This window comes from Engystomops pustulosus, chromosome 4, assembly GCF_040894005.1.
Source record: "Engystomops pustulosus chromosome 4, aEngPut4.maternal, whole genome shotgun sequence".
NCBI lineage: Eukaryota > Metazoa > Chordata > Amphibia > Anura > Leptodactylidae > Engystomops > Engystomops pustulosus.
The window spans coordinates 137,040,874-137,066,866 of record NC_092414.1 but is presented as its reverse complement, the minus strand read 5'-3'; the positions used below and the strand labels follow the sequence as shown (position 1 = coordinate 137,066,866).

At 39.5% G+C, this 25,993-nt stretch overlaps 1 protein-coding gene across 9 annotated transcripts in view; it reads left to right on the top strand.

Annotated features, from left to right (window-relative positions):
* Nucleotides 1-25,405, top strand: part of SBF1 (SET binding factor 1) — a 54,642-nt gene extending 29,237 nt beyond the window's left edge. For 2 of the 9 annotated variants that reach the window (XM_072147588.1, XM_072147587.1), the window contains 34 exons: nt 544-621; nt 1,127-1,240; nt 1,415-1,543; nt 1,619-1,717; nt 3,138-3,342; nt 3,541-3,653; nt 4,579-4,728; nt 4,939-5,007; nt 5,621-5,773; nt 5,924-6,180; nt 6,273-6,445; nt 8,301-8,374; nt 8,785-8,980; nt 9,682-9,809; nt 10,047-10,222; nt 10,632-10,706; nt 12,652-12,791; nt 13,084-13,288; nt 13,371-13,567; nt 14,141-14,272; nt 15,147-15,224; nt 15,736-15,792; nt 16,569-16,750; nt 16,827-17,003; nt 17,218-17,319; nt 17,429-17,614; nt 17,795-17,921; nt 18,540-18,670; nt 18,781-19,008; nt 19,272-19,379; nt 19,558-19,772; nt 20,004-20,091; nt 21,448-21,579; nt 22,377-25,405. In XM_072147588.1, coding sequence (XP_072003689.1) covers nt 544-621; nt 1,127-1,240; nt 1,415-1,543; nt 1,619-1,717; nt 3,138-3,342; nt 3,541-3,653; nt 4,579-4,728; nt 4,939-5,007; nt 5,621-5,773; nt 5,924-6,180; nt 6,273-6,445; nt 8,301-8,374; nt 8,785-8,980; nt 9,682-9,809; nt 10,047-10,222; nt 10,632-10,706; nt 12,652-12,791; nt 13,084-13,288; nt 13,371-13,567; nt 14,141-14,272; nt 15,147-15,224; nt 15,736-15,792; nt 16,569-16,750; nt 16,827-17,003; nt 17,218-17,319; nt 17,429-17,614; nt 17,795-17,921; nt 18,540-18,670; nt 18,781-19,008; nt 19,272-19,379; nt 19,558-19,772; nt 20,004-20,091; nt 21,448-21,579; nt 22,377-22,475 — 4,773 coding nt within the window. In that variant the 3' untranslated portion in view covers nt 22,476-25,405. The remainder of the gene's footprint in view (nt 1-543; nt 622-1,126; nt 1,241-1,414; nt 1,544-1,618; nt 1,718-3,137; nt 3,343-3,540; nt 3,654-4,578; nt 4,729-4,938; nt 5,008-5,620; nt 5,774-5,923; nt 6,181-6,272; nt 6,446-8,300; nt 8,375-8,784; nt 8,981-9,681; nt 9,810-10,046; nt 10,223-10,631; nt 10,707-12,651; nt 12,792-13,083; nt 13,289-13,370; nt 13,568-14,140; nt 14,273-15,146; nt 15,225-15,735; nt 15,793-16,568; nt 16,751-16,826; nt 17,004-17,217; nt 17,320-17,428; nt 17,615-17,794; nt 17,922-18,539; nt 18,671-18,780; nt 19,009-19,271; nt 19,380-19,557; nt 19,773-20,003; nt 20,092-21,447; nt 21,580-22,376) is intronic. The other 7 variants (XM_072147592.1, XM_072147590.1, XM_072147596.1 and 4 more) reach the window with 5 other exon arrangements.
* Nucleotides 25,406-25,993: the final 588 nt, after the last annotated feature.

Genomic DNA, 25,993 nt, shown 5'->3' with positions numbered 1-25,993 from the left:
GGATGCTGATCAGAACTTGTATTGTTAGAGCTATATGTGATTATTGCAACTATTTTTTTTTAAAGATTCTTATTTGTGAAATAATTAACTTAATGAGTGGAATCGATTAAAGAGAATTTGCATTCATGTGCACAGTATTTTTCCAAAGCTAAGGTTTTTTCACCAATATATAAACACAAACTGATTTGGTAATTTTGTTGCAAAGTTTTACACATGTAAATAAATTCTTGAAATTTGAATTCAGAAGCCACATTACAGACAGTGCAATATTTTTATTTTATCTGTCTAAAAAGACTGCTTTACAATCATATACTCTATTAAGTAAATACAAAAAAACTCCAACTTTCGCTTATTTCCCTTCAATTTCTACAATAATACAATGTTTAAAGGTCATTATTTTATTAATACATTTCTACTTGTCTTTTGATCTAACGTCATGTATTAAACTTATTTTATTTAATTGATTGGAAATTATTATATCATTATTTTGTTTCTGAACTTAATATGTTAAATATTATAACTTGATGTTAACCCCCTTCACAGGTTTTGGACCCTGCTCTACAAATAGCTGATTTGGCATTTCCTCCATCTTCCATCACAGCTTCTACTCTCCGAATGCAGGTGAGTAACTTACAACAGTGTGTCCCGTTGCTTCTAAATCAAGCACATATAATACATCTAAGTATTTAGTATGTAGTATGGTGTGAAATCCATTAGCAAGACAAAATGTTTATTCTTCCATGCCTGTTGATTACATTTGGAGCCAAAATTGTGCCCCTACCTTTCGTGCTGCAAGTCATAATATTATTAATAATAATAATCTTTCTATAGCGCCATCAAATTCCTCAGTGCTTTACAAATCATATTACTTTACAGATGCCTGTATATGTATGTATGTCTATGTATATATAATTTATTTAATAATGTCTGATATTCCGCTTTTACCCTCCTTGTAATATGTGGGTTTTGTGAGGTGCTGCTGACTGTAGGTTCTCTTGGCTATTACCACTACTTCATTGCCATACTGGTTTGGTTTATTACAGGCCATGAGTAATGGCCTCTCACCTGTGCTTTCCCCATTATGAAGAGATTTTGTACACTTTTATTTTGTTGTGCTTGGTCACAGGATATGGAAGTACGTGCAGTGTTCCTTCGCCTGTTTGCCCAAGTCTTGCAAGGGTATCGTTGTTGTCTTCAGCTGATAAGAGTTCACCCAGAACCTGTCATACGGTTTCATAAGGTTTGTTACTCTCTTTTTGGGCTGAGCAGCAGCACTATATGTATACCCCCCTGCTCCATTACTATGGATCATATATTGTTTGAAGGAGGAAACTGCTGCATCACCCAGTTGTTGTAATGGAGATTTGTTTATGTAGATGGTAAGTACAAACTTATACAAATATCTATTCTACAGGCTTCTTTTTTGGGTCAGCGTGGATTAGTGGAAGATGACTTTCTGACCAAGGTTTTGGAAGGCATGGCATTTGCAGGATTTGTGACCGAGAGAGGTCCACCTTACAGATCTCTGGATTTATTTGATGAGGTAAGTACACAATTACTTGGGATAACATTCCTCAGTCAGAAGTTACATTTTAACCATGTCTATTTTACTTCACAGCTGGTTGCTTATGATGTGCAGAAATTACAGCATGGAGAGGGTAGTCAGAAGAACGTGATGAAGCATGTGCAAGAACTAGCTGAGAAACTCTACCGGAATGTATGTTTTATGGGTCTGATTAATGTTGTATAAATGAATAAAGAATTCTGAATACTGAATTATGAAGGATTTAAACAGAAATTTGCACTATTTAGTAAAGGCTTTGTTGGCCACTATTTTATTAGGTGCCTAGAAACAAGGGACACTTACTCATCCAGGCATTGTGACTGTGGTAATCCTCTTAGATTTGTTATCCTTCCTTCTAAAATCAACTTTTAAAATTATGCTAATAAGCTAGAAGGGCTCTGGGGGGTATTACCAGAGCTCGTCCATGCTGCAGTTTCAAAGGCTGTTACACTGTCTCCACCACCCACTCTGCTCTACCAGTGCTTTTCCCCTCCCTCTGCCTGATGTTATCTCACACAGCAGCAGAGGAAGTTTCAGCACAGACTAGTGCTGGTGTTTTAAGTTCTCCTGCACCGAGGAACAGACTATGGCACTGCAGTACAGAGGGGCTCTGGTTACGAGAACTTTTTTTGGCTCATGATTTTAGAAGAAAGGAGGGCATTGATAACAAATATAAGGTGTTTACCACAGTCATCATGTCTGGTTCTATGACTAAGTGTCCCTGGTTTATCATGCTTAATTTTAATTGTAGATTTCCTTTCTATTGAGGGGTGTGTAAATGCTGTAGGTGACCTTGTGTGGTTCTATTTATATGGTGTATTGTATAACCAGACCTATTGATCAATGACTGCTATGGCAGGATACTATATTGGGCCATGCTGTGCTGCTCCTCTGTTTGCTTTATTTTAGATATATGCACAATGAATAAATGCAAATTAAAAAAAAAAAAACTTAAGGAGTTTCTCCTGTGACAACCTCTTAATCGCCCATAAACTACTCTTATTGTACATTTGAAAAGATCAACATGATAGCTGATTATTTTATAATCCGAGCAGATTGTCAATCTATTCTCCAGCCTACTGCACTAAGGGGCTGAAATGAGCAGTTGTTGATAGCTCTACATCATCTGCTGGAAACAAGAAGCCCAAGATTTAGTGACCGCATCAGATTACACGTGTCACCTTGCACATTCATATAGCTCCCCTGGCACATTCTCCTTCATATTTAATTCTTCAAAAATAAAAAGAAACAGCAGTGACATCTGACGTCACGGTTACACTAGAACCAAAGGGCTTTTGTGTAATTCACGTTGCTTCCCAAATCAGTGACAGCCATATTGTGTGCTTGTTTGATCTAAAAAAGTTGTCTGAATATAACTGCAAAGACCGATTTATGAGAGTCTTTGATAAGGTTCATTGTGTAGAGTGTTAGTTATACACATATCTTTGACCTCATTCACAAGTTCCTGTATGTTTTAGATTGTTGTGGGTCTTCAAACTAAACTTCTGGATGTGAAATTTGGCTTGTGTCCATTTTGTAACCAGTGGTGCATTATTCCTTTCATAAATTCTAGGAGAACCCTTACCCTGCGGTCAGCATGCACAAAGTTCAGCGGCCAACAGAAGGGAGTTATTTGCGACCTCAGAATAAGACCTTCCCTCTGCTGGATGAAAGTAGCATCCAGTGGATCTTGGACCAGGCTGCTGCTAAGATGCAGAATGCACCTCCTGCCGTGAGGTCGGAGAAGAAGTGCATGGTACCACCTGGGCCACCCATTGGTTAGTGTTATCATTTTTCAGTCTTAATAGTTCTCTAGCATAATGGAACCCATTTCCATATTTTAGATCTGTCATAAACCCTTTTATAAGGGATAAAGGAAACTTTGCATACAAGAACAAATAAATCATGTAGTAATTTTATTAATTTAGACATGAGTTTTTTAACATGACTCAATGTTTGTCTTTTGTTCATTATAGCAGCAATTGTGGAGCGCAATGGCAGTGCTGTGGCTAACAGCAACAGGCGGCTAGAAGTTGTGAGGAATTGTATTTCTTACATCTTTGAGAATAAAATGCTGGAGGCAAAGAAGGTAATATTCAGAGTTTGTCAGTCTGTAATGGAAAACAGCATACATAGCAAGAGTTTATTCTTAGTTATCATTTATCAGCTTATTGATTATTTTAGATATGTAAATCATTAGATCCTTAGTCATTTAACTCTTACTAACATTCACACATATCAAGTTGCCACTTCGCAAAACATAGGGAGGGTTCTATTCCAGCCTGGATTTTCGACACGACCACTCAGCTCCCTTTGAAGAAGGGACAGGTGTGCAGCGCCCCCAATTCTTCACACGGCTTGTGTCTCATGTCTGCTCACAGGGACATGTAAATGGGGCCTAGAAAATTTTATATTTTATTTAGAAATACTGTTTTCTGAGGACCTCATAAACGTCTAGTGTAAAACAGATGGTTAACATTTATTATTGCTCTTTATACAGTGATCTTAACTATAAAAGAGAACAGTAGAAAGTGCAATTATATCTTTGTTAACACCTTAAAACATTGTGCACATCATGGAATGCACATATTGTTTGCATTTGCACAAACATGCACTTGAGAGTGACCACAATGCCAGGGTACAATGACTCCAGTCCTGGCTGTTTAACCCCTTAAATGTCACAGTCAGTAGCAAACATGGCACCTTCGGATGTGGTTGGTTAAACTAATACCTCTATTGACCCACCGCACAACATGATTGTGAAATGCTGATTACACAGGCTGCAATACACTGCAATTAATATTTGTTATATCAGTGATTAAATTCACTAACAGCAAAGTAATACTGTAAAATGTTTAAATAACAATTTTTCTATTAAAATAAGTGTTCCAAAAAAAACAACCTACATTTGAGAGCGCTACACATTAGCTCCATCTAGTAAATGAACGTTCTATTTATTATGTGTAGTTGCTGCTCCTCCACCTTTCTGAACCTGACTCTTTCTTTCGCTCTAGCTTCAGCCAGCTGTCCTGCGGGCACTTAAAGGGAGAGCAGCGCGGCAGTGTCTGACCCAGGAGCTCCACCTACATGTGCAGCAGAATCGGGCTGTGTTGGATCACCAGCAGTTTGATTTTGTTGTCCGTCTGATGAACTGCTGCCTACAGGTGGGTTACTGTAATGATTTTCCATGTCTACTGTACTATAACATTCCCTGTACACATTTTCCCTTTCCAGATTGAAACGTGTATTAATGGTGTTTGAATAAATATTTAGATTTTTCAAAATTGGACATCATTATTTGGGATTCTGTTGCCTGATTCTAGTACGAGTAGAGTTGGAGAAGTAATAGGCCTGTCCTACTCTTTCTTTTTCAGGATTGTACACCTCTGGATGAACATTCAATAGCTGCAGCCCTTTTACCTTTGGTAACAGCGTTCTGCAGGGTAAGATTTGATTACTGTATTTTATGTTTTTTAAAGAAGTGGTGTTTGAAGCAAGCCTGTCCTCACATAAACAGGCATCACATTATAGGGCCGGAGGAGCTACATAGTATTATTTATTTATAGCGCACCGTTAATTTGATGGTGCTGTACAATCAGTAAGGGGTTCACATACATTACTTTAAGACAAGAACTAATGCAAGTACAAAGACTACAGAGATCTGGAACGGGTGGGAAGAGGACCCTGCTCAGGGTGCCCAATCTATATAGGAAGGTAAATGGAGACACAAGGTGAGGAAGCAGAGCAGTGAAGGTATGTCTGTGTTGTATGTTGATATATAGTTTGATGAGAAAATATTTAATAGAACCTGTCAATTATTGATTTAGGATCCCTGCGCTTTGTATTCTTAGGAGTTAAGAGTATGGGTCCTATCACTGATTGAAGGCCTTCCCTAAATCACTTTGCATGCTGACATAGCAGTCAATCGCTAATAGGTGATATATGCATACACTAGTCTACTGTTTCAGAGTTTGTTGAAAAGTTAGATACACTTTAGGCTTTTCATTATTTTTGTGTTAATTTTTAACATATTTCTTATAAATATCGTCTTTGCAGAAATTGAGTCCTGGCATCACACAGTTTGCTTACAGCTGTGTACAAGAGCATCTGGTTTGGACCAACATGCAGTTTTGGGAAGCCATGTTTTATGGAGATGTTCAAAACCACATTAGAACCTTATATGCAAATTCTGAAGAGGCTTTTTCCCAGGTACCTAGACAAAATCCTCAGTATAAAGCTAGGATGTCAGCAAGAGCATAACCTATGCTAAAGGAGCGTCTAAGCAGAATAAAAATGTAAAATTAAACCTATGTACAGCAATTTTTATGATTAATATATTCTGGGAATTTTCTGTACCAGGATGAAGTTGAAGAAGAAGAGAGAACAGCCCTGGAGTTGGCAGCTGAGCAGTGTCGTCTATGGCCAACACTTCCACGTGAAAAACAATTAGAGCTCATCCAGAAAGAGGAGAGCACTGTGTTTAGCCAGGCTATCCACTATGCCAATCGTATGAGCTACCTTCTTCTGCCATTGGACACCTCCAAAAATCGTCTTCTGCGAGGGGGAGCTGGATTAGGAGACACAGAAAGTGTGACTAACAGCTTTATCACCAACAGGTTATTGAAGGGTCTTGGGGTATTTTATGTAGTCATAATGTGAGAATGCATTATTCAGCTGACCCAGTTTTCACATCTCCAAAACAATGCAGTATGGCGGGCAGCGTTGCGGAAAGCGCAGATACAGAAAGCGGATTCGAAGATTCTGAAGGCTCTGATGTGGCTCATTGTGTGGTCCGATTTATCACCCGCTTTGTGGACAAAGTGTGTACAGAGAGTGGGGTTACCCCTGATCACCTAAAGGGCCTGCATACAATGATCCCTGGTACAGTATCCTATGTTCTTATCTAAGGTCTTGTGATATTTATAGTCTCCTTAGTTTAGTAATTCAGTATGTATTGCACTTTGTAAGAATTAGAAGTAGAGTTGTTTAAAAATATTTTGCATTATTAGATCAATATAAGGCTTCAATCACACATGTGCACACATGGGCCGCAAACAGGGGAAAGTTTTGCTTAGTGGTGATGGGAGGGGTGTCGGACACCATGCACAATATACCTCTCTGAGGACCATGAGCTAGCCACAGTTTGTACGGCTATGTCACGGCCCCCATATATGGTTGTGTTCATGGAACCTATGACAGATATAAAGAACAGAAATATAAATAAACAATATACATAATCATAAACATGTTGGGTATCCCCAGGTCCTAAAATGCTAGATTTCTCAAAATATAAAAATGATGATTCCATGCGGGGAATGCTGTGACGGATAAAAACTACCAAATGTCTATATCGACAATTTGTTACCATTTTATCCAAACATAAAAATTAGAATAAAAAGTTATCAAAAGATTGTAAGTCCGGAAAATATTCTAAAATATTATGAAAACATTAGCTCTTCCTTTAAAGAGTAACACCTTACGCCTTATTGGCGTCTGAATATGACGATATAACTAAATTATTTCTTATATGAAAGGTTAAAAAGATGTAAAAGTATTCAAACATAGAAAAACATATTTAAATTTGGTATCTACGTGATCGTACGGACCCAAAGAATAAAGGAAATTGGAGTGCACAGTCATTTGGAGTGCCAGTGAAGCCGTTAAAACACAGCAAGAAAATGGCACAAATTGTTTTGAATTGTTTTGTCGCTTTCACCGCTTCCCAGTGCATTGCATGTAATATTAAAGAGAACCCGTCATGCAAAATAACCCCCCTAAACTAAATATATTTTCATAAACTGCCATTAGAGAGCATTGCCTCTATCCCTTCATTGTCCCTCTACATGCCTGTAAACCTAAGCAATGAGGTCCTAAAGCTGTATGCAAATGACCTGTGAAATGTCCAATGAAGCATTAGCATATTCAAGCTGTCCACTCTATTCATGAGTGGGAGGTACAGCCACACCCCCAGTGCATGACTGACAGCCTGTATAATGATGAGAGGCTGTATAATGATGTGCTTCCTGGTGCTGGTGGCCACACCCCCTGCAGCCTGTGTGTGCATGTGTGTGTGTGTATAGGAAAGATACAGCAGCTCCAGGCAGCCATGTTACAGCAGAACATGTCAGATTCATGTGTAGCTGATGTCTGTGTCTCTCTCCTGTATATTAGGAGGATGCAGCATGTCAGCAGATGCAGCACACACACTAGCCATGCTTTACTATACATTACACACAGACATGAGCAGGGGGAGGAGAGGGGAGGGGTAACAGGGGTGACATCACTGCCTCTGACCATGTGACCAGCCTCATTTACATAATAAAGAATAGATGATTTTACAATGATTAATGTATGAAATAACTAGATAAAGGCTGGGATGGATCCTTGTGAGCTGCTCCAACAGGTAGTGGTGACAGGACTAGTGACAGAGACCTGATGACAGGTGTCCTTTAAGTGATACTACTAAGTTCAAATTATTACACAGAAAACAAGCCCTGAAAATTTTGTTATGGGTTTTAAGCGAAGGGAAGAAAACAGAAAAGGGCATTGATGGCAAGGTGTTAAATAATAGATTTTACACACAGTCAGTGATTTTATTGTGTTTTTTTAAATGTTCAGTTTTCTGTGTACAGTTCTCCCTGCCTTTTATCTTAATATTATATCTATAATGTTGTGCCATATAATGTAGCATGGTTACATGATGTGACCATTCTGTCTTCTGTTTATTCTCCTATAGATATTGTTCAGATGCATATTGAGACCTTGGATGCTGTTCACAGAGAAAGTAAGAGGCTGCCTCCAATCCAGAAGGTTAGCATGTGGTTTGATGTTTTTTTCTATTTACTTGACTGTTGGTTTCCGAATTTGCAATATTTACATCCCTTGCGTCCTAAATTCCGTGCGGGAGATTTATGAGCGCTGGCATATAATGAAATCCCTGCCCCTCTGGCACCAACGTGCAGCGTACAGCTTTAAATATGCCACAGCCTGTGAACTTTCACATTTGGCATATTTCACACGAAGCTGAAATGCCCCGCGCCAGCCCTCTCTGCCACCAGTCATGTCCCGCTTCATGCCCCTCAACGCCCCGTTGGCATAGAGCTAACTTGAGAGGGATAATGAGTGCAATGCCTGGCGGTTTGCTGGCGTAAAACCCTGATAAATGTCTCCCATGCCTTTAATTGTGTTTAACTTTGTTCTTCGTTTTTTATCTTTCATAGCCAAAATTGTTGCGACCAACATTGTTAGTAGGCGAAGATTTGGTAATGGAAGGACTTCGAGTATATCTTCTACCAGATGGGCGGGAGGAGGCTTCAGGTGGTAGTCTTGGGGGGCCACCCTTACTCCCCGCTGAAGGGGCGCTGTTCCTCACCACTTATCGTTGCATCTTCAAAGGCACTCCAGTGGACCCATTGGGTAAGCGTAGGTTTTGGAATGCCACAAATGTAGCATGGTTTAAGTTGACTTTAATGTGTTTTTCATTAATATGAGAGGGTTTATTGTGTATAATTGATGAAAATACTTGCAGCTGTCTAGCTTCAATTATCTGATGTAAAATTATAATTTATTAGGTTCTGACGTGTTTGTTACAGGGCATTAAGATAAATTAATTATGCAAAAAGTCAGTTTGCAAAGTTACTCAATTTTTTAGCAATAAAAAGCAAAGGTAATCATATCCTTGAAGATAACTTGCTATATTTAAGTTTTTTGTTTGTGTTACCAAGTATTCAGCTGCATATAGGAGCAGTGTGAGTTGTAGAACAAGAGGAAATATATATATAATATATATATATATATAATATATATATATATATTGAGCATACCCAAACATTCAGCAAACAGTGCAAAAATCAATATTCCTTTGAATGTACATGAGGAATAAGACTAGCCCTGGGCATATTGCCACTTGTATTCTGTGTATTCTAGCAGTATTTCCCTCTGCAAGCCACATGTGTAATTTTACATACCGTACTTCCTGAGCTCTTGGGACTAAGCTCCTGCTCACTCCACCATCTCACTCCTTCTTTCTATAGAGCTTCTATGTAATCTGCAAAAACATAATGTAATCTGTGTTTTAACATCGTACTATGTTTTAACATCGTTTATCTTTAATATAGTGGCTGAGCAAACTGTAATGCGGTCCTTCCCCATTGCGTCTTTGACAAAGGAGAAGAAAATTAGTGTTCCAGCTCATCTGGACCAATATGTTCAAGAAGGACTTCAGCTTCGCTCCTGTACTTTCCAGGTTAATATTTCATTTTGTTCATTCCTGGTTACTTGTGGCTGTAGCTACTCTTTCATGCACACAAATCTTGTTCTATGGAACAAAATCATGCCCCCTGCTGGACTTCTGTCAATGAATAATAACAGGGTTGTTTGTGTATTGTCATGGTACTGGCATTGTCCCACTATATACCTAAACTCTGTGGATTACGACTGTGGGGTTAATTTGCTGCATCTAAATGACTTATTTTGGCTTTAGCTGTTGCGGGTGGCATTTGATGAGGAAGTCCCTTCTGAGATCTCTGAAGGTTTCCGCAAGCAACTACACAAGCTGAGGTACCCGCAAGATGTACTTGGGACTTTTCCTTTCAGTGTTGGTCTCTTCTTGCAACATACCGCTCAACCCAGAGCCAAAGACAAGAATCCGTCCATCAAGTGAGTAGGGTTATTTCATAAAAGCTACCAAGTTTCCTTTAATTTTCCTTTCAAATCTTGTTTGGATCCCATGTAGGAATTGCTTGATGTGTTATTGCTATTCTAGACTGCTGATTTAACATAGTTCATATAAATTCAGTGGAACAAGAAAATAAAAAAGGAATATTCCAACTCCTTTCCATTGTGATAGAGACTTATAATCCTGCCACTATTGTGAATTGGCACCATTGTAAAATAAAGAAACCTATTTTTTTTCTAATACTTCAGTACCTTGTCTTGTGGGAATACTTCTGTCTATCTATTCACCTAGGGACCAAAATTACTTGTATATGTTGCTTGTAATACTGCAGTGTAATCCTCTTAACACATTAGTCCCATTTGTCTAGTGACCCCATATCTTTTTCTGTAGCCCCCTCCATGTCAGTGACGTGTTCCAAGTCCACTCGGTATTGGGTTTATCTCTTGGCAGCTTCCATTCAGAAACGTAAGACCTAACATTTATGCCCAATTGGTCATGGTTCATGGTGACTTCTGGGTGTTTAGCTGCTTTCTACCTTCTTACTGCCTAATTTAACACAGAAACCAAAAACACTTTATCTGAGGTTGTAAATAAAAGCCTATAATAGGTATCAAAAACCACAAGATGAAATGTGATTGGACAGCCAATCCCTCTTACATCAAGGCCAGTCTTTTTTACATGTAAACTAATAAAGCATATCATTTATTTTCTTTTATTAATATTAAACCCTCCCAAAAGAATAAATAATGTCAAAGGACAAGTAACATACCTGTCTTGTTCTTTCAGATGAATTCCCTATCAGAATGATATATTATTAAAGGACATCTTCCACCAGTATGAAGGACTGTAAACAAAGTACACTGGCATGCTGGTATGTGCCACCTGTAGCAGAATCCGCTCTTCTTTTAGCTTATTAAGCCCTTTTTTTTTAACGGAAAAAAAGGTTTTAAAAGTTATGCAAATGAACCTGAGCGGCTCCCGACTCCATAGATATCGATGGAGGTTGGAGCCCCTCAGGCTCATTTGCATAACCCTTTTTCCGTAAAAACAACAGTTTAAGAAGCTTAAGGAAGAGCGGATCCTGTCACAGGGGGCACACACCAATATGTCAGTGTGCTTGGTTTACAGTCCTTCATCCTGGTGTTAGATGCCTTTTAAGGGTTTTCAATATAGTGTCTAGAAAATCTCAAATGACCAGCAACTCTTTACATCTATTGAACAATGCAGAAGCATGATACTGCTGTGATTAGTTTTAATTTGTCAGAAAATGTTTCATGGAGCTTAGAAACATCAAATTGCTTGTAAACTGCCGGGCTTACCTAGGGCTATACATATGCACTTATTGATAACCAAGCTTGTGTGTTTATAGCACAGGCTGAGAATCTGCAGATGCAGTCCTCTGGAAACACCAAGAGACTAGTATTCCCAATATATTTATTCAGCAGCTTATCACATATATATAAAGGACTGAAGTGATGCCAAATATATTACTAATGGTTAAACCATAAAAATTCAGATTTTTTTTCACATAATGTACAGTATAGTAGAAATCCTTCTGTGATTGATATGTCATTGTTTTGTTGATGCTGAAAGAACACTGCTAGAATGTTAGGGAAATCCTAAAAACAATTACATTATAACAGAATAGATTATTCTAGAAGATCAGTCAGGGGTTCCATGAATAGGTGTTATACGGCTCGCCACATTCACCACAAGTTAAAGGGGAGAGATGGACTGTTTGTCACTCATTGTGCCCATAAATCTAATATTCATGGCCTTTAATACTTTGCCATAAACAACCTGATCCCAAAAACTGCCCTTACTGTTGATTAATAAGTGAAGAGATAGATATGTGATAGATGTATGTGAGTTGATTATGTACATATATACAAGACATTGTACTTATGTATATATCTCCTCTTGTGTAACATGCTGTTGTTCTAGATTCCAGTTTAATACCATGATAAGTATGGGATTAAAACAACCTTTATTCACAGAGAGAATTGGATATAAATGACATGTCATATTATCACTGGTTGTAAATTGTGTATCCTAAAAAACTGCAGCTTCATGTTATCACAAGCTATTGCGTTGATTTCTTAATTGAGATCCAATTGCAAATCCTTATGTATCTGGTATCTGTCTACTATCTTGTGGCTTTTCTTTTTCTTCCCTTAGTATATTATGCGCTTTGTGGTGGAAGTTTCTTGTCCTGCACCTGAATGTGTATTTGCTTGTCTGAATTATTCCTTTCTGTATTTGCTTTACTTTTTCTTTGTTAGAAACCATTGTTAACGCCCCGTTGTTTTCAATTATGTGTTGCACACTAAAATGTAATTTGGCATAATTTCCCTTGAGTATTCTTTACCTAAAATTTCTGTTGTGTGCATTTACAATTTATTTCCCTAAGGACAATTTCTAAGAATCTTGTGAAGAATGCTAAGAAGACAATAGGCCGGCAGTATGTAACACGCAGGAAGTATAGTCCTCCATCTTGGGATCTTCGAGGGAGTCAAAATTCTCTGGAACAGCAGGGTGATGATATTTCAGGTGGGTGCTCAATCCTGTATCCAGTCCAAAGAAATCAGACTTTAGCATACAATACAGAAGACTTATCAAAGCTCAATATTGATCAATTTGCTTCGGGTTTCATTTTTATTTCATTTTTATTTCTATACCTCTTATACAGATGTAAGCAATTAATAAAAGTCTAATAACTAATAGCTTGTAAAAGCAATCATTTCCAATTACTTGGAATGGAATGACAAATAGTTCTATTGTAAAGTTACTTTCTCTTTATTTTCTTATACACATTTAATTTTAAGTCATTGCAATCTTACAGTGTCTGAAGATCTAGACAGAAGCACCCTGACCATCTCTACTTTAAAGGCCCCTGATAAGCAGACCGGAGGCAATATGGCAGAACGGGCTTGTTGCCGTGATTACCAAAGAATGGGGCTTGGTACTCTCAGTAATAGCCTGACCCGTGCTAAAAATGAGCCATTCCGGATCTCTACAGTGAACCGCATGTATGCTGTGTGTAATAGGTGAGTACTAGCATTTATTGTCTGGAGGTTGTTTTGTCCCGGTAACATACTCATCATCTTCTTGGCTATGTTTGTGTCACAGCTATCCAGGGTTGCTGATTGTTCCTCAGACCATTCAGGACAACACATTGCAAAAGATCTCTCGCTGCTACAGACAGAATAGGTTCCCGGTTGTGTGTTGGCGCAGCCCCCGTACAAAAGCCGTGTTGCTGCGGTCAGGTGGACTTCATGGCAAAGGTGTGGCTGGCCTCTTTAAATCTCCTAACACGGCTGGCACAGGTTAGTATCTCACTTTTTAACTTAGAAAGCTCTCCACTATATGACCATATAACTGATCCTGGCTATTTTCCTACATGATGTTTTATTTGTGTGTGAAGTGGGATTGAGGTATATTTCGACTAACTTCTAAATCTGGCCACGGTCCATGATAAGACTTATCTGCCATACAGGGGTTCCCCTTCACATAGTAATATCTCAAGGATCCACTACATACAAGATATGTACATCAGATACATGATTACATTGCATAGAAAAATTATATAGGAACTCAGGCACTAGATATACTAACAAATATGTAAAAATACAAGGTCCAAGAGATAAGGGGAGACCCCACAAACAACACCCTACCCCGCGCTCATCTCCGGAGTGTCTGGCTTCCTCAGGGGAACTTTAAAAAAGCCAGACATACTGAACATGTGTGTGACCCCATCGATGGTGAGAATACACCAGGGAGCATTAGTACAGGTCATAGGGGATGAATACCATTGATATTGGTTTAAAGTAATATAATTTCCTAACCCGTATAGGCGGTATTCTATGGAGAAGTATTACTTATACATTCTGTGTCTGCAGGACAGTCCCAGACCGATTCCACATCGCTGGAGCAGGAAAAGTACCTCCAGGCGGTAGTGAACTCCATGCCGCGATACGCAGAGATGAGCGGAAGAAACACACTCAGCGCTTTCCCTTCAGGACATCTCTATGGTGAGATGACCCCTCTTTATAGGGGAAAATAATGTGGGGACAATCGTAGGAGGCGTATAAATTGAAGCAGAAGGATTGATGTCAAGTGTGTAGGATTTATTCACTTTTCATTATTTCCAGAGTGGTATGTACTTACTGCTGTGGGATACTTATCATCCTTTCATACCATTTTATAGTCAGCTCTATAGTTATCAGTGCAATTCCATCCTCAGCCAGTCATGGACGAATGGTGTCATGTACCTGTGGGGTGCTGGGTGTGTGTAGACTTTACCATAGGCTTACATACCTATCCAAATAGAGGTGGAGTTTATAGTCTAGTCCTGAGACAGGTGATTTGTGTGTGCCAATGTATAGCATTTCCAGACTAGTACACATTGCTGGACTACCTCCTCTTGAGGTTCTAGATACATTAAAGCTCTGGTATCTGGTTGACGTAGCATTCTCTTTTTAGACCCTGTGACTGCGGTAGTTTTGTGTAATGTTGCTTTGCCTCATCCACATCAGCTACAAGCATTGCCCTATTCTCCTTCAGCTCAGGGGCAACTCATTATTATTTGTCTTTCAAACAATCTTTCTTTCAGGCAAAAGCAGTTTTTCATGTGTTTTGTTTTCTTTTAAAGAAAAGGAGAATCTCTTTATTTTTTTTAAATGTTTGCTATAAAATAACACCCTCATTTTTTTGCAATAGCATCTTCTAAGTTTCTAAAAATACTTGATAATTTGCTGCAATGATGACATGTTATAGGTAGCATTCAGTCTTGCTTGGCTGATACTGCAAGTGTCGTGTGGTTTGACCAGATGACAGTAGCTTGGAGATTGAAGATCTCCATCGAGAGGTGCATTACGTTTACATGAGCTGGTATTTCTGCCGCAGATTCTCCAGACAAACGTCAACCCAAATTGGGTTCATTGATGAAGCAGGTGATGGGAGGGAAGGAGGACGTTCGAGGAGGTAGGATTCCTATGTGTGTGAATATATAGCTATAGGCTTATGCAGAAGACTTGAGGCTGGTTATGTGTATTTTCTGCTTGATTTAATGACCATGAATGGTTTTTTAGCAGCTGCGTTGTATGTGATCACTCAGTGTTAACAAAATAATGTCTGCATTTACTTCCATATAATTCCATGTTCATACAAAGTCCCAGCAATCCGTAGCTTCAAGCCTTTTTATATGTATGTTCTTAATCCATTTTCTGACTTGTGAAATGTTTTCTGATGTGTATTGTTTGCTTATTTTTAATAACACAGAAATATGTCTAAACCCAGTTTTTTTTCTGGCTCTAAACTCCTTTCAAGTCTGAATTTGCTAAAGATTAGGCCTTTTACTGTGTGCAACCTATGCCATGTGTATTGCTCCAGTTGTGTTCTGTATGGCCTTTAATTATGTCCCTTTCTAACACTTCGGCCCAAAAAGTTGGTTGTTCCAACTCTTGATCTAGTTGCCCCTTTCTCCTTAAACCAGGTCATTCAGCTCGGGGTATTAAGCACCCCGCAGTGAGGAGAGGCCATGCTGAGCAAGGTCAGTACAGATATCTTACTGCTCCCTATAGATTGTCACCCAGGACAGTTATTATCATTATCAGATGGGGGATTCAACACCCAGCAGACCCTTTTAAATTTGGGCATTTGAAAAAGCAATTTGACCTCTGCAAAACAAGTATAGTACAGTATATGGTGGCTGTGCTTGGCATGAAGAGATGGAAGTTGTGTCACCAATGAACATTATGACAATGCCGTAAGGAAAAGAAGCTAATGAATGCCGGAGCCTCTTCTGATAGCTGACTGGCTGAAAGATCTGATATTGATGAACTATCCTTAGGATCATATCCTAAAAAAACTGAAATCCTGGAAGCAGGTTTTCCCGTGGGATAGGGCCTAACTTGCTGATCACTGGGGGTCTCAGTACTGAGACCCCCACAGGTCACAAAAACGAGGGATCCGATGGGGTCCCACTTACCTCTGTCGGACCCCGTCAGACTAATGGAGCAGATGGCCGCGCGCAACCGTTCTGTTTCTTTAATCTCCATGGAGCTGATGGAAATTGCTGTGCTCGGCGATCCCTCGTTTTCACGATCTGCAGGGGTTTCAGCACTTAGACTCACACTGATCAGCAAGTTAGACGCTATCCTGTGGATAGGGACTAAGTTTTCTTTGTGGGGAAACCCCTGTAATGTCTTAGCAGTTCCTTAGATTTCGTGTTAGTCTTAGGCTTTTGTACTGATAGGTTGGCTTAAGGTAAGTAAGGTTAATTGAGCATTAATGTTTCTCTTGCTCACTAAAGTCCTGTTTTTGCAGGAAAATGGGGCAGCATGCGTGGCAGTGGGAGACTTAGTGCCTATGGCATGAACTCCGATGTAGGAACTAGACTGGCAGCAAGAGAACTCCTAACTCCTCATCAAAATGGAGGCCCCTCAGAAAGTGCACTGACGCCCCGAAGAGCTGCTCTTTACATCATTGGAGACAAATCACAGCTGAAAGTGAGTCTTACTACAGATAACATGATAAACTTTAGTGTGAAGTATAACCCATTCATTGCCTACATCCACTTTTTAGGGAGTGAAGCAAGATCCACTGCAGCAATGGGAGCTGGTCCCGATTGAACTGTTTGATGTCCGACAAGTAAAAGCTAGTTTTAAGAAACTGATGAAGGCCTGCGTTCCAAGTGCCCCCTCCACAGACCCCAGCCTCTCATACATGCGCACCCTTGAAGATTCTGAGTGGCTTTTACAGGTATGCCTCAAAAACACAATTTTGTTCCCCTTCTAAAATGACTAATACAGTTGACTGGTCCGTGAATCCCCTTCAGTGGCCAGATTTCATGAACCGAGGACGGGAATCCAAGCATCATCATGATATTTAAGCATTTTCTACCTTAGTGCCCTTTTTCTCATCCTCTTCCTTTTTGCTTAGAGTTGTACTTACAGTAATGCATTTCTGTTTTTAGCTACACAAGCTACTCCAAGTCTCTGCTCTGGTTGTAGAACTATTGGACAGCGGTTCATCTGTACTGGTTGGGCTTGAGGATGGATGGGATCTTACCACACAGGTATGGATATGTAAAGTTTTCGCTAAAGTTTTTGAATTCACTTTAAATAGTCACATAGATAATTGCGAAGTCCAACAACTACATGCGTTCAACTTTTTTCTTAAATTAGGTGGTTTCTTTGGTTCAACTGTTGTCTGACCCATATTATCGAACCATTGAGGGTTTTCGACTGCTCATAGAAAAGGAATGGCTTTCATTTGGTCACAGGTTCAGCCATCGTGGTGCACACACTGCTGCCAGCCAGAGCAATGGTTTTACCCCTGTTTTCCTCCAATTTCTGGACTGTGTGCATCAGGTCAGTATGAATACAAATTTATACAATGACACTTCATATAATATTTAATATTTTTGTTATAGTAGACTATTTTATCAGTACCACGGCTACTTTTTGTCATTCACATTGACTTTACTGGGACCTGCATAAAAAGCAGAAGAACCAATGTAATTCCTTTTTATTTTATCTACTGGCTTACAGATCCATCTGCAGTTTCCTTCTGAGTTTGAGTTCAGCCAGTATTACCTGAAGTTTGTGGCTTATCACTATGTGTCAAACCGCTTCCGCACCTTTTTACTGGACTCTGATTATGAGAGGATTGAGAAAGGTAAGTCTTTTAGCCATCTATATAGTAGCCTATGTTGTCCCCTAAGCATGCAGCTTTAATATTCACATCTTAAGATCCATTCCATTACCCCGTACAGTTTTCATATGCATGATCTGACCTGAGAATAGATCATAGTATCTAATGGATGGTCTGACACCTGGAACAGATGGTAGCTGCCCCTGCTACCTCTGGGCACCCCAATGTATACCGTTTATGGAGCGAGAAGCAGAAGACTCCATCCATTGTCTGCCGATGGTACTGAGGAAAGGCAGGTCAGCTCCTGTTCAGTTGAATAGGATGTGAATTGTAGTACCATAACACCTTGGCTTTCATTGGTGGCTCTTCAGTCTGTGGCATTCAGAGGCAGCAGTAACAAAGCTGAGAAGTGTGAACCCCATCCTACTCATCTGATACTGATCATTAATTCATGACTATAAAAACCCCTCAAATTTTTCTGTCCATGTAGTAGTATGAAATTAAAATTATTTAGCATGTAAAAAAAATGCTAAAATATTGAAATATGTCTGTATTGTAGTATCTAATATCTATCAGACTTAAATGGATGGCAGACATGGAGACTTTTTGTTTATCAGCTAATAGATGACATTTATCCTGCAGGGGTTCTTTACGATGAAAAGGGAGATCGTCGTAGTCCTCAGATCTGCCGATCTGTATGGGACTATATGGAGCGAATACACAAAAAGAATCCAATGTTCTACAACTATATGTTCTCCCCAGAGGATGGAGAGGTATGGAATAGAACACTTTTATGCCTGTATATACACTATAGTGTGATGAGGTATTTGTTACAATTCTGTATGGAGTATAATAGCACGTTTCTTCTGGTACTTTTCTGTAGGTGTTGCGCCCATACAGTTCTGTATGGGGACTTCGTGTATGGGATTATTACACCCATGAAGCTCTCAGCGAAGGCCCTTCTTATGACTGGGAGCTTGTTCAAGCTACCCAACATGAAGAACCTGAGAAAAATGACAGCTCTGCTCCCCAGACGAAGCGCAAGATAGTTTGGCCCTCTTATCATGCCCCACAACGCCTCCAGCCAGATGGCATCACTTGCTTGTTAGAGGTGAATATTCTGTTTACTTGGTTATCCTGTACAATATATACAGAAATATGTGTTGGTATAAAAGTGCTATAACCTAAAATAGGATAATTCTATTGGTGTGTTCATCAAAATTGTTTGGTAGTTCTAAAGCCAGAGTAAAAATCTGAGACAACTTTTTTTTTAATATGTGGCCAGCGACTGTTCACAGCTATGACAGCATATAAGGACACAATTTATGGCTTTTTTTGTGTATTCCCTGTATTGGCATCACTTTATATTCCTAGGAGTTACAAAATCTAGAGATGGATTTGCGACCTGTGCCGGAAAGATGGAAAGAATTATGGGATAAAGTAAAAGCTGCACACAGGACAGAGGTTCGCCATGAGAGCAGGGTGAGTCCCATCTTCTTGTTCTAAATGAAAGTTTTGTTATTTTTTTTTGTGTGTTGCAGTTTATTTTGTGAATCGGAGGGGCTTTTACTTTTATTTTAGAGATGTGACGGCCATCACTTTGAGTGTTTGCTTGAGTGTGTATTTGTTAGTCTATTTTACCACATTTGTTGTCTCACAGAAATCCAGTGCTTTGCTGATGTCATCGAGTGTGTCCACGCAGCGGCAGTCCCTGGGCATTTATCTTCAGGAGAGTGGTGTAGGATCTACACTAAATTTGAGTTTAGAGAGCGGTCCAAGCACAACAAGTACTCCCACCGGTTCAGGGAAACTGGGAGCTCGAAACAGCACTAGTACCTTATATAATCAGTTCAACACTGCCGAAAGAGAGAACCGGTAATGCTACATTTATGTGAAAGCTCTACTATCTCTACCTCTTTAGCATTGGTCCACATTTGCAATCCACCAAAAAATTTTGTTAACCCCAAACATTGTTTTTTTTTCTTTTCATGGTGTGGATGCAGAATGCTATTCTCCAATCACTTTATTTTCTTTTTTAACACTATTTACAGTGCTGTGTGATCTGGACAATCTATGGAGTACAAATATGTTTCTGTATTGTTTCAGATCGTATGAAGGAATCCTGTGTAAGAGAGGTGCTTTCATGAAACCCTGGAAGCCCCGCTGGTTCGTGCTGGACAAGACTAAGCATCAGGTAACCATCAGTGGTGACACAAGTACATTTGACTGTACTTTATTTTTAAAGGGGTTGTCTAGGATTACAAAAATGCTATACATGGCTTAGGGGCAATAAAAACAAACCACTTACCCTCTCCTCCTCCAGCTCTCCCCTTCACTGCTGGGTCTCTCTTTATGTAAAGAGGCCCTTGTCTTAGGCCCTTTTCACGCGAATGTACACTGTTGTCAGTCATCTACTTCAGTGCTGTATTTGGCCGTATGTACATGACTTTTTTAAAAGGCATGTGCACGTATGTCACTGTATCCTTTCTGTATCCGTATAAAATACGGTGGGTTGGCAAATCCCTGGATACTACATGTATAGACGGCAGCATACGGTACACAACAGTATGCAACTCATATTTTAAACGTTCCCATAGGCTTTTATGGGTTGTATGGAATGAAAATACAGCAAAAAAATAGGACATACTCTATATTTTGCTCTATGTCTCCCTCACGGTGCAGTATATTGGGCAATATGGCCATTTAAATGGATGACCCTATTGCCCATTGTAGAGAATGTGGCCATGTGCTTCTCGTATAAAAACAGTACAGGTAGAACACGTCCATTTTAATACATTCATGTGAAAAGGGACCATTTGTTTGCGTGTGTAGTTATTTTAAATGGTTTAGTTTCTCTGCAGAGACCATATTATTACGTGAACAAACCCACCATCTAAAATCACTCATATACAAACAGATTATATCTATATCTGTGTTAACTGAGGAGTAGTATACCAAAGAACAAGGGACCTCTGAGGGAACAGCGCAGTTTCTGTTTGATGTCAATCAAACCTGGGTGATACAGTTATTGCCTTTCCCTCTTTTCCAGATGGAAAACAAAGATTTTCCCCTGGTTTCCCTGTTTTTCACACATATGGCTTGGGCAGCACGGTGGCTGAGTAATTAGCACTTCGGCCTTGCAGCGCTGGGGTCCTGGGTTCAAGTCCCAGGGTCAACATCTGCAAAGAGTTTGTATGTTCTCTCCGTGTTTGCGTGGGATTCCTCTGGGTCCTCCAGTTTCCTCCCACACTACAAAACATACCTGTAGGTTGATAAGATTGTGAGCCCCATTGGAGACAGGGGCTGATTTGGCAAGCTATGTGCTGCGTTGCATAATCTGTAGGCGCTATACAAATAAAGAATTATTGCCTGTCAAGCTTAAATGTAGGTTTTTTTTATTGTATAATGTGCAAATGTGAGTATTAGATGTAACAACCATCAGAAGGTTTTTTTAAGGACTAAATCTTGACAGTTGATAAAATAACTACATGATTTATTATAATATCACTTGTTTCCAAACATTAAACTTCTTATGTTTAAATTATTTTAGCTAAGATATTATGAGAGCCGTACAGACACTGAATGTAAAGGGGTAATTGACCTGGCGGAGGTAGAGTCCATATCTCCTGGTACACCAACAATGGGCTCTCCCAAGAATGTGGATGAAAGAGCATTTTTTGATGTAAGTCTTCACTTATTACTTTTCTCTCACTATATTGTGTTTCAGCCTGTGTTAAATGTATTTGTGGTGTGTACATGAATACGACCTATACATTACAGTACTGGCAGTTTTCCACATAGAGCCTGCAATTTCTTAATTTTTAGTCGTCTCAGAGCTGGTGTGTGGGGACTTGGCCGCTGCGATGTCTCCCATGCACTACATAGAGAGAAGGAGGTCTTACTCCCTTATCAATGCTAAACTATGCTTTGGATCAGATTACCCAAAGATAGGAGAATATTACTTACCCCCCTGTTCCATCCCCATGGGTCCCAAACTTAATTTTTTAAATATCTTTGCATGGCCGCGCTTCTGTAACAATAAGTTTAAAAGATATGCAAATTAGCCTGTGGCGATCCGCAGAGCACCATCAGGTTCCACCGTAATATAATTTATTCACACCCCAGGGCCGTGCCAAACGCGTTATGAGAGCCAATGACCGCACAGGCACGGGGGCCCAGGTCGTGAATAAATTATATTACAGCGAAGCCTGATGGTGCTCTGCAGAGCACCACACACTGATTTGCATAACTTATTAACTTATTTTTACAGAAATGTGGCCATGCAAAGATATAAGAAATTAGGCTTGGGGCACACGGGGACAGGACGGGGATGTATGTAATAGTCATCTACCATCAGGTAGTCTCAAAGTTAAAGAGAAGATTTGGAACAATAGAGCAGCTACAAGATGATGATATTGAAAGGTAGACATTCACTTCTTATAATAAAAATATTAATGTTGAATGTGTCTTGTTTTTCAGCTGAAGACAACTCGGCGGGTATATAATTTCTGTGCCCAAGACCCTTCACAGGCACAGCAGTGGATTGACCGCATCCAAAGCTGCCTGTCTGATGCATGAAACTTCAGGGATAGCATCAAAAGAACTTCAGGACACCACTGAAGACCTGCTATTATTGGGGTACCCCTTGGCAGTCTGCAGCTACATTCAGTAAACCAACAACAAGCTGTTTCTTTCCAGATTCTCCTGGAAGCTAAAGCACCTTAGCTTTTTTTTTGTTCTGAAATATTTAGTAATCCCCATTAACATTGATTATGCAGTTATGGCTTGTGAACTCTACTTCTGCCCAGTGGGAACCAACAAGAAAGAGAGCGACTGCTTGTGGACATTCAGAAGTTATAACTCATGAGGAAAAGCTCTATTGAAACATTACAAGATTATGATTGGTTAAAGAGAAGCTTTGGCCTTGTGAGTTGCTGTGTATCGTGCAGAAGTAGTAATCTGTGTGGTTCCACATCGTACGTGAAACTCTGCTAAACTGACTCCATTAAGGATCTGCATCTGTCTAGTATTTTATTGTTTACTTGTGAGTTTCATTTGGTTGAATTGTCAATTTTTAAGTTATTTTATAGAGGTGAGGAGCTTACCAGTGGGACCGTAATGTCCTAGTAACATGAGAACAAGACCCAGCAGTAATACCAAGAGCTGTGGAACCAAAATACTTGATGAAAACACCTTATTCAAATGAAATGAGCCTGTCCAGTTTTACATAAAACACAGCCATTTTATCATATGGTCAGTGGGCGACACTGTGGAGTGGACTATTGCACTGCAGTGTTTGTCCAGGTTCTGGCTGTTGAAGGTATTGATGCATCTGTAATTTAGAAGAACAGGTAAAAACCACTAAGGATTCTACTACTATTTCTGTGTCATAGGATTTTGCTTGTTTAACACTCCAGTGTATATACTGTAATGGGAAGGGAGAAGACCCTTGTATAATAACAATTTTCCTGAATATTAGAAATGTACACCGTCAGAAATGTATGGATATGAGCCCCAAGGAATTCTGGAGCACACAACCTGTGAAACTAGAAACTTCTGGCTTCAGCAGCTGACTGGTCTGTGCGCCCCCATGGATGAGAGTGTACCATATGGAGCACCAGGAAAATATGTTAACTGCTAACGGTATTTTAACTCTGTGGTTATTGTACTCCACTTAATAATTATTATTTCTGTATATTATTGTATATAGAAGAATGTTCAAAACAGCATGAGACATATGAAATAGGGTTGAGATGGAAAAGTGACTTTTTTTAACCCTTCCACTGCACAACAGCATTTAAGATTGTGCCTAGAGTGTATTTTCTTTTACTGTAACATTGTCAAATACCACGCACACATTTGGGCCTGAATGCATATTAAAATGTTATTTACACACTGTCTGTACACTCAGTATCCAGCAATGATGTGTCGAACCTTTCCACTATTACACACAGTCCGGGTTTGTTCTTGTTTCGTGGGATATTTCTGTAATATTGAGGTCTCAGTAACGTCTATACAAGCTCTACATCGGGAAATATTTCCAATAGAAGCTTATGTTAATCAGTCTTGCTATTTACACACACCTCTATGTATCCCATAGAAGCTAGTGAAATCATAGAAGAAAATACAGATAATAAACACTTAAAGTATAAGGTTGCTCTAGCTCCATTTTCCATATTTCACTTCTTGCCCTCTCCTGGTTGTGTGATATTTGTTTAATCCTTAACGGTGTTGTCTCATAAAGACGATCCCTATTCATAAGTTCTAGTAGGGCATATTGACATCACGGTGGGTGTGTAGGGGTCCCCTGCTTGTGATCCACATCTGTGAGAGCTGTAAGCGGAGTGCCCTACATTTTGGTGTACTAGAGCTGACCATGTACTGTATGGTTGGGCATTAAGCCGAAGGGCCACTATATAATTCTGTAAAAACATACACCAATGTGAAAAGAAAGGTGCATGTTTTACCTTAATTTCAAGCGCGTTCATGTAGTCTATCACAGGCTGTTTGGAACAGATGACAGATTACCAAATAGACAACATGGGGAAAATGAGGGAATTCCAGCATCCTTAAAAATGTCCATATTCTTTAGTAAAAATCCATGAAAATCCAACAAGTAAAGTAAGGGGTACAACAAATGGGGTGAAGGTTAGCGCTTAGTAAGAGGAATGAGACCTTGTGGCATGTTTCGAACTAACAATAAGTTAGCGTTTGTGTTCCCAGTTGCGACTGTTGCCAATTGTCAAGCTCAGGTTTTTGCTGGGAGCGCTACGAGCTGCACCCAAGCTGAATGCCCTGCTTGGTTTTAATCTGAAATTACTTCAAAGCAACAAGACCATTGTTTCAGAACTGTAACTTCCTTGTGAAGGAACGGTTACAAGATGAAGCGCTCTGTTTTCTATCACGCTAAACCTCAGCAGTTCTGTGCCATCCATGTTGTGTTGTCATCATGGTTTTTTTTATTTGTTCTTTAGGCTATTTGCTTCCTGCAACATTTTGGAAATTCTCTGACTCTCCCTGTAAGCCTGTTCTGATCATTGAAAGTCGCTACTGAATAGATCTGTAAACATTCAGTCCACGGCTTGGGAAAAAGCTAAATGCCAATTCCTTATTTTTATATAAAGTTGTACTTTGCTGTTTTAAGGCTCCCTGCTGTATTATGAGCACTTTCATTACAGATCAAGAAGCACGTGCCAGTATTACCAGAGTATTTTAAACCATGACATTTATTAAAGTTTCCACGCACCTGTTTTTGTCGTCTGTGTTTACAGTGAAAGGGTTAATAAATGATCACATTCCCTTATGTCCTTTGATAAACTGTGCAGTAATGGCGGCCACTTTATTTGATGGATACTCTTTGTACATAATACAATTCTCAGGCTGAAGTTTCCCGTTTTGTAGAATACATCAGTTCTTGTACATTGTGTCAAACATTCAGTCATTGGGTTGTGCCTAGATATATGGAAACAGGAATATATCCAGACAAATAAATGAAACTAACAACTGTTTACACTAGTTTGCTTTTTCCTGAAACAAATATTCTGCATTCTCTGCAATGGCGGTTTCAGACTTCTTTCTTCGCGTTTTTAATCACATCCAAACGCAACACCCTCCCACTTGCGTTTAAAAATGCGATGATAACAGCATGTGGAAAACCGCCCTCAAGGTATGCTCACGTTTAACGCATCACAACAGCTGAGAAGAGGAAATTTGCTTGATTACATTGCAATTCACATTGCCCGTACAAAACACATGCGTTTAAGCAATGTTAACAACTATGTAATCGGGAAATCTCTTTTCAGCTATTACGCATGTGTTACTGACACATGTGAACGCACCATAAGGGTGCGTGTATGTACAGTCAGATTTTCCGTGCAGCATATTGCAGTAAAGGAGAGAGAAACTGATAGGATCCATTCTATGCAATCAGTAATATTTGATCAGTTATTGAGCAGTATTTGGGTGTTTTTCTGAAGTTTTTGATACCAAAATCAGGTGTGGGTCATAATGGATGAGAACATATAATTGAGAGGTGCTACTATTCTTTTCCCCGCTCCTGGTTTGTACATCAAAAACTGCATCTGAAAAACTGAACA